Below are 12,706 nucleotides of genomic sequence, written 5' to 3' on the forward strand. Positions count from 1 at the left end.
GGCTGTTCATTTTATTGCCCATCAAATCCTAGCCCATTTTATCCGAGTCTGTCTCCCTTTTCAGCCTCTAATTTATTCACCCAACGAAACTAGATTTACTGAGGTTAGTGGTGGCAATTTACCTGCTTTCAGGTGAGAAAAGAGAGGCGGAGCTTTTGGAAGAAGACTGGCGCTACTCAAGACAGCCCGACCAAAGGGGCCGGGTCCTACACACCTCGGTCGCCAAGCCCCCGCCAGCTCGCGGCGCCGAGGCCAGCTCGCCGCGCAGGCGCAGTGGGCCGGACTCGCCATGCCGACTGTCAGCCTGAAGCGCGATTTGCTCTTCCGAGCTCTGGGCCGGACCTACAGTGAGTACACGTCCCACAGCCTGGGCTCTGCGCCCCTCCTCAGAGGCTGGGACCCCCTGCAAAAAGGCATCGTGGCAACGTTCATGCTGCCCCGCAGGTTTTGGCCTTGGGCGTTCGAGTTCTGGATAGAGAGGGCATAGAGTCCCCGGCGGCCCTGCTGGGCCGATGTAGCCTCTGGGAACCGGTGTCTCCGCGGGTGCCGTTGCATCACCGGCACGTGCTGGGCTCGCTGTGTCATTCATTCAGCGATATCGAGCGCCTGCTGCGTGTCTGATGCCAGGGGATAGAACAGGAATGAAGCTCCGGGTTGCCTCCCGAGTGTAGTTCATTAAGTGCAATAAGAAGAGCGCTGTGGGAACTCCATTTGTGAGCAACAGGGTGTGTGTGTGGGGGGGGGGGGGCGGCCTTCTTTCCTAGTTTTATTTACGTTTACTGAGCGCCTGTTATGTGCCAGGCACTGTTCTAAGTACTTTGGGAACACAGCGGTGCACAGGGTACATAAGGTCCACGTTCACATTCTGATGAAGCAGGCAGATAATAAAACCAGCATATTAATAAGATGATTTCGGATAATGTTAAGTGCTAGCAGGGAAACAAAAAAGATATTGTGCTAAGAACAGCATTAGATAGGGTGGTAACGTGGGCTGAGCCCAGAGTGACAAGGAGTCTTTACTTGGTGGGCTTAGTCTTCAGGCTACGCTTCATCTCTTCAGTTTTAAAAACACTACCATTAAAAAAAAAAGGGAGAAATATTAAGTACGATTATCAGTTACCCTATACATGTAGCAGTTGAAGTGACATCTGCCATGTCCCATATCATCAGCTTGTGTGACAGCAGTGATAATTGGTTTGTGAGAGCTGTTTTTGGTTTTAGGGCTCAATATAACAAAGGCCTAGTAGGTTTAACAGATACTGCTTCCTACAGTAAGATATTACTGTGAAAATAAAATTAGCTTTTTAAAACGTTTCTTAAGGTGCATTTTTAGATACTATGTGCAGTTGACCCTTGAACAATCCAGGTTTGAACTGGGTGGGTCCATTTATAGAAGGAATTATTTTCAACAGTAAATACTAAGGTACTGCATAATCCATGGTTGTTGAATCCTCCCATGCGGAACCCAGGAGGGCCAACTGTAAGTTACAGAGATTATGGACTTGGTGGAGGGCTGGGAACCCCTGATCCCTGCCTTGTTCAAGGGTCAGTTGTATTCTTAAAGTGTTATTCTCCCTAGGGTTCTGCCCTAAGTCCCTGAAAATAGAGGTAATACTCTTGTCCTCTAAACAGGGCTCTGATTCCCTATACTTTTTATTTCATACTATGCTTTTTTATATTTCTTATCCATCCTTCTAAACCATATTCTCACTAATTGTGTATGATGTACCTGAATTACACAAGATGGTGTGTAGCAAAAATTTGTTCAGTACATCTGTGATCAGTTCCCACCTGTGTATCCATATCTGGGAAAGTAAGAAATAAGTCAGATTTTAAAAAAGGATGATTTATAACCTGTTTACTGTCATCTGATGTTTTAATATATTCTCTAGATGCCTTTTCCCCTTTTCCATATTGAGAGAGATCAGGTAAGCTTGATTACCCATAATTATCTGTGCACTACTGACTCATTAAAATTTCAGTCAGGAAGATTGATGTTGAGCTGTACTTCAGATGGGTCAGAGATAATACTTATCATTAGTTTATATTTCACATGTTCTTTCTTGAAATCTTTTAAATGTAAATTAGGTTGAGGTCAAAGTTGGAAAAACATGTTTGGCGAAGCATCCCGTTTGCAAGCGGTGTGGATCCGCCTTGTTTCTTACCCCCTCCCCCCTTTTCTGTCTTCCTCTTTTTTCCTTGTTTTCAGGTAACGTCTCATTCCCTCTTTTCTATCCCCATTCCCTCTTTTGTTTTCAGTCCCTCTAGGGCTTTCTTTTTGTCTGTCCTAAATTCCATTGTTTCATCAGTCATTGCCTTTCACCACTTACTTGCTTATCAAAGATAAGCAAAGGATATTTTTCAGGCTGCTTTGATTCTGTTCATTTTGCTCCTCTGGGGCAGTTTTGTCTCCTTAGTCTACCTTTTTTATTGCCTTTCTACTCAGATGTTTCCTCTTGCCACTCGTTTTTTTGTTAACTGGTTTGTTTTCACTGTTCTTCAATTCTGGCCCTGTTCTGCCTTGGTGTAATTGCTGGCAATGCGGCCAGAGCCACCTGTGTATATCATGAACCTTGAAGATATAGTTACTTAGGTGTGTCATTTTGTTAGAGGGAATCATTGATCACGATTTCATTGTTGATTCGTCTAAGTGCATGAAATACAGCTGAAAGGAATAAAACAAATTGTATGATAATTAGGACTCAGTAGAGGATTCAGTGTATTTTAATGATTCTGCACGATTTTTTAAGTAACCATTTAGTTATGTATTACTGCATAATTAATTACCCCCAAATTTAGCAGCTTAAAACAACAGTCATTTGTTATATGTTTCTGAGGCCCAAGGATTGGGAAGTGGCTTAGCTGGGTGGTTCTGCCTCTCACCTGGTTGTAGTAAAAGTGTCAGGACTCTAGTCATCTCAAGGCCTAACTGGGGCTGGAGAGTCCAATTCCAGGTTCACTCAAGTGCTTGTTGGCAGGCTTGAGTTCCTTGCTGAGTTTTGGTCAGGGATTTCAGTGCCTCCCACCTGGACCTCTCCATAGGACTGCTTGCAACATGGCGGCTTGTTTGTCCCAGAGTGAGAGGTCCAAGAGAGCAGGTAGTTGAGAGAGTGTTCAAGATAGAAGCCACAGTTTTTACTAAATCTCGTAAGGGATACACCATCCCTTGCCGTATTCTCTAGGTCACACAGACCAACTCTGGCACCGTGTGGATGGAGACTACAAAGGTGTGAACACCAGGAGGCAGGTGTTCTTGGAGGCCATCTTGGGGACTGACTACTGCAGTCTGCCCCCTGGCCCCCAGTGATTCATGTTCCTCCCACATGCCACATACACGCCCTCCCAAGGCCCCCGGAAGTGTCATCCCATTACAGAAGCAGCTCAGAAACCAGAGTCTCATCAGCTAAATCGGGTCCAGTTGTGGATGGGGCTCTTCGGGTGTAGTTCCTTAAGTAGAGCTGATTGAGTAGAATTACTCTTGGCCTGAGAGACTAAAGAGACAGGTTATCTGCCCCACCTGCACCTAACATACAGTGGTGGCACAGGCATAGGACATTCTTCTTCGAATGGGGAGGATGGGAGACCCGAAGGAGTTACTAGTCTATGGCAGTTCTGAAGCCGAGCTGGCAAGTGTTGCATGTTTTGGTCAGATCTCCAGGCCTGGGATCACTGTCCATGGTTCTGCCCTAATTTCTAGGCTCTTGGTTCCACTCTCTGGGTGATCCTCATTATTTTATTTTTTGGTGAAAGAAAGCACGTGCTTTACAGCTCATTAGTTTTCTTGGTCTACTTTCCACTGATAGAATTTTGGGGGCTCAAAGACTTCATTTTGTCCCGTCTCTGTCCCTTTCAGCTCCAGCTTGCCATGTTTCTGCATATGTTTTTTGTTGTTGTTGTTAAACTTTCTGGGTCTTTGGTCAGTTTTGCTGGTTTCCACTTCATTAGTCAAAAGACACACCGCCCACAGATCTCTGAAATAAGCTGTTTTGTACTTTGGGCTTCTGCTGATACAGGGCTCTTATTTAAGCTCAGCTGTGTGACCGAATAAATTTGTGAGGCACGCCCTTATTTTCTTTATATGTAGCGCCTTTTGTCTGAATGAATAGTGCCTTTGATTTTACTGCGTCTTAAGATTTTACAGTCATGTCCTTGATTCATCTTTCGACCACGTTTCCCTGGAAATGCTCTGGATTTGCTCTTTGATCAGAAGTCATTTTTTTTTTAACATCTTTATTGGAGTATAATTGCTTTAGAATGGTGTGTTGGTTTCTGCTTTATAACACAGTGAATCAGCTATACGTATACATGTATCCCCATATCCCCTCCCTCTTGAGCCTCCCTCCCACCCTCCCTATCCCACTCCTCTAGGTGGTCACAAAGCACCAAGCTGATCTCCCTGTGCTATGCGGCTGCTTCCCGCTAGCTATCTATTTTACATTTCGTAGTGTATATATGTCCATGCCACTCTCTCACTTTGTCCCAGCTTACCCTTCCCCCCCACCATATCCTCAAGTCCATTACCTACATCTGCCTCTTTATTCCTGTCCTCCCCCTAGGTTCTTCAGAACCATTTCTTAGCATTTTTTTTTTTACATCTGGGGAGGCTGAGGATTCTTAAAACCATTAGGTCCTGGCTCCTTTTTGTTTAATAGTCTTTCCTTTAGTTTATCTGTTCTCTCACAGTCTAAACCAGGCGACACTTTCAGCACTGGTTGGAAACGTTAGTTAAGTCACCTGTTTGAGTAGGTACCTTTTCCCCAGTCCCCATAACTGTAGGCAACAGTGTTGCTAAACTTTGCCTCTACATAAAAAGGATACCCCTTCTGTCAGTTTCCAGTAACACTTCCTCACTTTCCTTCATATCCTCACCTGCATCCTTATCAGAGACTGAGGCTTCTGTTAACAGCTTTGTCAAGGCGCTTTAGGTTTTCATTTACACTCTCAAAGCCCACCTCCTCCTGATTCCAAAGCCTTCCCCATGTTTTCCCGTGTTTTGTTATGGCAGCACTCTACGTCCAGGGACTGACGTCTGTGTTAGTTATCTGTTGCTGCATAACAAATTACTCCAGTACTTAGGGTAAAACAGCAAGCCTTTATCATTGCACACAGTTTCTGAGAGAGGAGTTGAGGGAGGAGTGGCATAGCTGGGTGATCTGGCTCTGGGTCTTCCTCCAGGTTGCAGTCAAGCTGTCGTGTCAGCTGGGCCTGCAGTCATCTCACGGCTTGGTTGAGCTGGAGTTTGCTTCCCCGCTCACTCTTGTGGTTGTTTGAGACGTGAACGGTGTGAGTACCAGGAGGCAGGGGTCATGGGGGCCTCTGTTATTTCCTGCCCTAATTAGCTGACTTCTTTCTCCTTTTTTCATCATATCTCTTCCTGACATGAACCTCACGCTTCATTCATATGGAACGTCCCAAATTTGCCATGCGGTTGTCTCATTCCCCACAGTCCCTGCCTAATAAATTCATCCTTTCTGTGAAGCCTTCACTGACTGTCAGTGGAGTTGATTGCTTTCTGTGTGCCAACTCAGTACCTTGCACTTACCATAACTGTATTTACACATCTGGTTTACTAGAGTAGTTAAGGCAAGAATTGTATTTTATTTATCTCTGTAGCCCTGGCACCTAGTACAGTGCCGACACATAGTAGGTGCTCAATAAATGTTTGTTAAATTGAAGTTTAATGTCAGGAACAGGAATCTTAAGATCAGCTTCTTACTAGAATATACTAGTAATGATGGTTTGTGTTCAGTTTTTGGTAACAAGGAAACCCTGACAATGCTGTATCAGGTGGCAAAGCAAAGTAGGATATAACTTTAAAGTAAGGAAGAGAACTATTAATTGTTGCAGACCTACTATATTTCAGGGCACTATGCTGGGCCCATTATCTGCATGAACTCATTTAAGTCTTTCCAACAGTTGCATGCTACAAATAAGGGGCTGTAAAATGCTACTTTATGGATGAGGCGTAGGAATCAGAAAGTTTACATGAAGTGCCAAGCTCTCCACTGGTAAGTGGAACAGTCAGAATTCGAACTTGGATGGATCTGGCTCCAAAGCCAACTGTCAGGCCACCTCAGAGAATTTTAAATGATAGGATTTATATGACGTTATTCCTTTATGTTGGATCTGTGATTTGGAGCCTACTTTACATTGGCTCCCTGCTTAGCAAGTTTTTTTCTTCCAAGTAAGTGTAAACTCCCTAGTGCAGGTAAGCTAATTCTGTAGCTGATATTAGATGAATCAGCCCTTTTTAAAATAGTTTTGGTTTTCTTAAAAAATGTTTTTTGGTCAGGCTTTTTTTGTTTTTAAATGGAGATATCTGATGCCTGATATTTAGTATGCTTGGTATAAGATGATTAAAAAAATGCAGTTTCTATGCTATTTTCATTTGTACTGAACAGATTAAAATTAGCAATCTCTTTTTTTTTTTTCCTAGCTGACGAAGAATTTGATGAACTATGTTTTGAATTTGGTCTGGAACTTGATGAAATTGTATGTATTGGATATTTATTTCTCTAATATTCTGTGTATAAGTTCATTATATTTTATCTTTGTTACCTTACGGTTAGACCAAATGGAACATTTGTGGGTCGTGGTGCTTTCTGTGTTAAGGGGCTAAGCTCTGGTTCTAAGAGTGTTACTTTGTGTAAAATCTCAAAAGGAGTTCATGCCTTATTCTGATACAGTACCCTCAAGTCATCAGGCTAGAGCTGTGGAGGTGGATAGACCCTCTCAGGTAACCCCAGAATAGAAGCAGTCTCCCGGGCAGTGAGGTACCATTTGCAGATAACCGGATGGAAGGGGTCCACGAGCAGTGGGAACTTTGCTTCAGCCGGAGCTGCTGTGTCCTTGGCCTCTGGCTCCCCCTCCTTCACTTCCTCTGTGTCCCACCCCACCTTCCTCCGTGCCTACTTAACCAGCGTTAATTCATTCTTCATTTATTACTCTATACATTGATCTTGTAAAATGATCTCCTACTTTTTGAAGAATTGCTTGTAAAAATGATTTTGAAACATTTTCCTGGTCTTTTGATTATATAATGATTAAAATGTTGAAAAAATAGCTTTATTTACCAAATATATTATTAATAATGATAATGTACTAGAGACACTTTACTTGTAACTAAAAAGATAATTTAATATGTCTCTGGTAATTAGTATTATTTTTTACCCCAAGCCTTCTTGATCTGTTCAGTGTTTTATAACACAATAAGGTTTAAAAAAACCTCAGACTGACAAAAACCTATATTGTTCTGCCTTGTGTTTCCTGTTGCTTCTTAACTAATGTTGCAGAAAGTTTTTTTTATATTAGTGAGCATCCATATGCTTAAGAAGTCAGCTGAGATCTCTGTAGTTTATATTAAATTGTTATTAATTTTATTAGAACTCAAAATTATGCTTGAGGCTTTGTGATATCTAAGAGCATTGTACTGGATATCAGAAAAATGGAGGAATAGTTCGAACTCCCACACTTACTAGCTGTGGAACGATGGACAATTACATTGCCTCTCTGGGCCTCCTTTTCATCTGTGAAATAAGAGGTTTGCATTGTATGATCCCTATAGATCCCTCAGGCTCTGAAATTTCTGTAGTCATTGATTGCCATAACATTTTTGTTAGCATTGAGAAACCCAGTCTTCACATATGATCTTTTTTTTTTTTTTTTTTTTTGCTGTACGCGGGCCTCTTACTGTCGTGGCCTCTCCTGTCGTGGAGCACAGGCTCTGGATGCGCAGGCTCAGCGGCCATGGCTCATGGGCCCAGGCGCTCCGTGGCACGTGGGATCCTCCCAGACCGGGGCACGAACCCGTGTCCCCTGCATCGGCAGGCGGACCCTCAACCACTGTGCCACCAGGGAAGCCCCACATATGATCTTTGTATGAACTGAGATACTGAAAATGGAAGAAGGCTTAGGCAGCTGTGTCTTTTTTGTAAAGGAATTAGGCCATTTTTTTGTTTGGATGCCCTCTTTTCTCAAGTTACCACATTTTCTTCCCTTCTTTATATGGGTTCCCCCTGAAATCCAGCACCCGCATGAGGTGACTTCTCTTTCTTCACTAAAATGTTAGCAGTTTTATTGCCCCCTTTAATTGAACTCTGTTTAAATTCTGATTTCTCCTCCTGCCTCTTCTCATATCCTCCCCCATCCCCGCATTTCTTTTCTCCTCTCCTGCTCCCTCCTCTTCCTCCTCTTCGTCCTCTTCTTTTTTTATTTTTAAATTTTCCCTAATTTAAAAAATTTACCTCCTGAGTTTGAGATGGCCAGTGGAGGTGTCCCTTGGAGCCCATAGTCAATGAGCGCCGTGAGCCCTGCGCAGTCCCAGCATCATATGGACTCTGTGATTCCTCAGGTGTGGCTCGGGCACGTAGTGCTTATCGACAGGAAGTGAATTCTTCTGCATGCTGTGCAAGTGTAGACTATAATTCTTTGGGCAATAACTTGAACTGCTTATATTTTGGCAGTGGGAGAGGGAGAGCATCATGTAAAACAAAAATTATCTCTTATTTTGATAGGAATTCATCAGTTATTTTAGCAGGTTGTTGGTGGTAAAAATAGCAGGAGTTCCAGTTAAGTGGGGATTCCAGATAATTAGTGGGTAACATTAACAGTTGGAATATGGCTTTTAAGCATTTTGATTGAAAATTTCTTCAGTATACATACAGTTCCCTGCTGGAGTAAACAGAGAGAGCAGAATTTAACTTCTTGGCAATGGTTGTTTTTAAGAAAATCTGTAGCGTGGTTATTGAGATAGTCTAAGCTTTTTGCCACTGCATTAAAAATTATTCTAGTGGTATTTTTCTCTCTTTTTCCTCTTGTTTGCTTTCATTCTTGCTGCTCTGTAGATTGGTTTTACTGTCATTAGATTGCTTCCCATCATACCTATAATCCCTTCTAATTTACACCAAGCTTCTGATAATCTCTTCAAATTTTTTTTTTTTTTAATATTCATTTATTTATTTGGCTGCACTGATGGTCTTAGTTGCGGCATGTGGAATCTTTAGTTCTGACATGAGGGATCTAGTTCCCTGTGCAGGAATCGAACCTGGGCCCCCTGCATTGGGAGCATGGAGTCTTAGCCACTGGACCACCAGGGAGGTCCCCTCTTCAAATGTTTTTTCTTGTTTTTATAGTATTACTCTCATTCTCCTGTTGTTTGTAGGCTTGGGTGCCCATAGGATTTAGCTTTTTAGAGTCATTATCTTATAAAAAGTTGCATATCTTTAATCTTTTTTTTCTTTTTTTTTGTTTGGCCGCGAGCTGTGGCTTGTGGGATCTTAGTTTCCCGACCAGGGATCGAACCCAGGCCCTCGGCAGTGAAAGCGCAGAGTCCTAACCACTGGACCTCCAGGCAATTCCCAACATAGCTTTTATTTGGTGAATTCTCTGTACTTTGTCTCACTGACACTTTTGTTGTTATTGCCCTGTGTTCTTTTTGGTGTTTTCATTTTCTGTTTAGATTAAGGATGGGCAAACTTCTTCTGCCAGATAGCAAGCTTTCGAAGGCTGTATAGTCTCTGTCACAATTCAGCTGTTGCAGTTTGTAGATAACAATAGGTAAAATGTAAGTGAATAGGCTTGGCTATGTTTCAGTAACACTTTATTTACAATAATAGGCGGCAGGCATGATTGGCCCACTCCTTGTTTTAGATGGATTTCTGCTGCTCTGGAAAGAACACGAATAATGCAGTTACTACTTTATAGGGCTACTTTTTCAAAAGAATTTGGATTTATTTAGTTTTATTTTAACTTTTGGGTTTGTTTTAGACATCTGAGAAGGAAATTATAAGTAAGGAACAAGGTAATGAAAAGGCACAGGGGGCCTCTGATGTTGTTCTCTACAAAATTGATGTTCCTGCCAATAGATATGATCTCCTGTGTCTGGAAGGATTGGTTCGAGGACTTCAGGTCTTCAAAGAAAGGTAAGGGAATATGTTCATTTAATACCTGGCTAAGTTGGCTTTCTTTTTTCTTTGCCTCTCATTATCAGCAACCCTGTTTAAGTTTCTAGAAAAAAACTTGTTGGACAGGTACACAGCTTTGGGTCTGCACAGAGGGATGATTGGAGCCTTTAGATTGTAGCCGTTTGAAAATTTGCCTGAATATTGAGTCATAGCCTTTCATTTTGGGAGTGTATTTTAAAGCTGGAGTGGTTAATGATTTTATGGCATCTTAAAAAACTTTTTAATGGGTTCATGTGAGTTCTTTAGTAATCCAACTGGAGTAGAAAGTTTGTTGGGTTTGTTAAAGGCTGGGAGAAAAGTAGAGGTGGCACAACTATATGCTGTTTTCTTAAGAATTCTGAGGAAGCTTGGGAATGGAGCCTCCTAAGTGGAAAACTGAAGATCTTACGTTGGCTGTGGGCAAGTTAATTGACTTTTCTAGTTTCAGTCTCCTAATTTATAATGAAGAATATTTTTAAGTCCTCTTCCAGCTCTTCATGTAATGCATATAGAAAATGATGAATGTATGAAGTGAAAAAGAGGTGAAACAGTAAAGCTATCAAAAATAATTATTTTTGGTTTTGATTACTTATTCATTATCTAGTCAGTCGCAAAAGAGTAAGAGCCTCAGGCTGATGGGCTAGACTCTGCAACTGTGAGGCCTTCGGATGAGTGATGGGTGCTGGTGAAAGGATGATAATTAGGCATTTGGTTAATGTGGTGAAAATTTGGGGGTTGACCCAGGTGCTTCTCTGCATGACAATCAGATGTTTATATTTTAGGGTCAGGGATTAGCCCTTACAGTGTGTTTCCCAAACCTGTCCATATGTATTTCTGTTTTTAATAGGCACCTCATATGATTTTTATGATGAGACTGAATTAGGAAAGTGACTTAAAACCTTTGCTACTCAAAGTGTGGTCCATGGGCCAGCATCATCTGTAACACCTGGGAGCTTGTTAGAACTGCAGAATTTCAGCTTCTACCCAAGACCTATTGAATCAGAATATGTGGTTTAACAAATTCCCCAGTTGATTGTAGGCATGTTGAGGTTTGAAAAGCACTGACTTAAAACAGTAGTTCCCACCCACTTCTGATGATAACAGTCACCTGGACTCTGCCTTCAGAATGTACTGTTTACCAGGCCTTTCCCTTGAATATCCTGATTCGTTAGGTCCAGATGGGACCAGGCCATCTGTATTTGTTATAAGCCCTGTTTTTCTTAGAAGCTCAAACTCTCACGGTTGGAATAAAACTTCCAGGTGATTTAATCCAGCCCCTCAGCTGATGTTTAAATGCCCCCTATACAGTCGCTTAGTTAAAGGTTTTCTAGCCTCTGCCGAGACTCCAGTGATAGGACACGCATTACCACGAGGCATCCTAGCCCATTTTTGTTTTATTTTTTTTAACAGATTTATGTTATTTATTTATTACCCATGCTGCGCACGGGCTTTCTCTACTTGCCGTGAGCAGGGGCTGCTCTTCGTTGTGGTGCGTGGGCTTCTCATCGCGGTGGTTTCTCTTGTTGCGGAGCACGGGCTCGAGGCATGCGGGCTCAGTAGTTGTGGCTCACGGGCTCTAGAGCGCAGGCTCAGTAGTTGTGGCACACGGGCTTACGTGCTCCGCAGCACTTGGGATCCTCCCGGACCAGGGCTCGAACCCATGTCCCCTGCACTGGCAGGCAGATTCTTAACCACTGCGCCACCAGGGAAACCCCTAGCCCATTTTTAGACATCTAGAAAGGTTAGAAAGTTTATTAGGTTTTTTTTTTTAATACTCAGCCCAAATTTGACTTTCTGTAACTTTAACCCATTGTCCTAGTTCTGTTCATTTTGTATACTTTCTATACACAGAATAAATTAGTTTATCGAATGTTTTGGTTAATAATGAGAAAGTTTGTTTTAATATTTTAGGATAAAGGCTCCAATGTATAAACGGGTAATGCCTAATGGAGAAATCCAGAAATTGATCATCACAGAAGAGGTAATAATGATCCATTCTTATTTTTCTTTTAAAAACTTCTCTTTGTGTATATCTCTATAAGGTGGGACAAAGGTGACCCTTCTGCTAAATGTAGTTTTCTTTGATCACTTGCTAAAATGGATGTGTATTTAGCCTCTAGCTCTTAAAAATTGTCATTTAGTTTTTTACCAAGAAGTGAAAGGGAACACAGCATTTGTTTTCCATGAATAATTTTGGAAAATAACATCCAAATGTTTGCCTAAAATACATTTGAGATATAATTGTTTAAATTGTGGATATTAATAAAATGTAGAAAAAATCTTTTGGGGAAAGACTATTTTGGTAGAAATATTAACTACGAGCAAACTACTTAAGGGTTAACTTTTTTCTCAGTAATTCAGTAAATTTTCAAAGGTCTTGCTGAAATGTAAATTGCATGAGGACAGTGACTTTGTCTCTTATCACCACTATATCTTACTGTTGACTGAATGAATGAATGTACACTTGTTTGAATGAAAATTTGTGACAGCTAACTTTCTATTACAAGATGATATTACAAAGAAAAGCCTTAATATTTACCATCTCTAATGATATAACGAATTTCAGACAGCTAAAATACGCCCGTATGCTGTTGCAGCAGTTCTCCGAAACATAAAGTTTACTAAAGATCGATATGAAAGCTTCATTGAACTTCAGGAGAAGTTACATCAGAACATTTGCAGGTTTGTGGTCGCCTCTTCTTTCTTCCTTGCCTCCTGCTCTCCTTCCTCCTTCCTCTCCCTCCTCCTTCCCTCCCCTTCCCTTT

At 41.8% G+C, this 12,706-nt stretch overlaps 1 protein-coding gene across 5 annotated transcripts in view; it reads left to right on the forward strand.

Moving 5' to 3' along the window:
* Nucleotides 1-242: 242 nt before the first annotated feature.
* FARSB (phenylalanyl-tRNA synthetase subunit beta) overlaps nucleotides 243-12,706 on the forward strand; it is a 67,285-nt gene continuing 54,821 nt past the window's right edge. For 3 of the 5 annotated variants that reach the window (XR_010944213.1, XM_067740430.1, XM_067740429.1), the window contains exons 1-5: nucleotides 243-347; nucleotides 6,437-6,492; nucleotides 9,766-9,920; nucleotides 11,853-11,922; nucleotides 12,508-12,623. Coding sequence is in view for 4 of the 5 variants with exons in the window: in XM_067740430.1 (XP_067596531.1) it covers nucleotides 290-347; nucleotides 6,437-6,492; nucleotides 9,766-9,920; nucleotides 11,853-11,922; nucleotides 12,508-12,623 (455 nt within the window). In the remaining variant the exon portion in view is untranslated. The remainder of the gene's footprint in view (nucleotides 348-6,436; nucleotides 6,493-9,765; nucleotides 9,921-11,852; nucleotides 11,923-12,507; nucleotides 12,624-12,706) is intronic. The other 2 variants (XM_067740431.1, XM_067740432.1) reach the window with 2 other exon arrangements.

The sequence above is a fragment of the Pseudorca crassidens genome, chromosome 6 (assembly GCF_039906515.1).
Source record: "Pseudorca crassidens isolate mPseCra1 chromosome 6, mPseCra1.hap1, whole genome shotgun sequence".
Lineage (NCBI taxonomy): Eukaryota > Metazoa > Chordata > Mammalia > Artiodactyla > Delphinidae > Pseudorca > Pseudorca crassidens.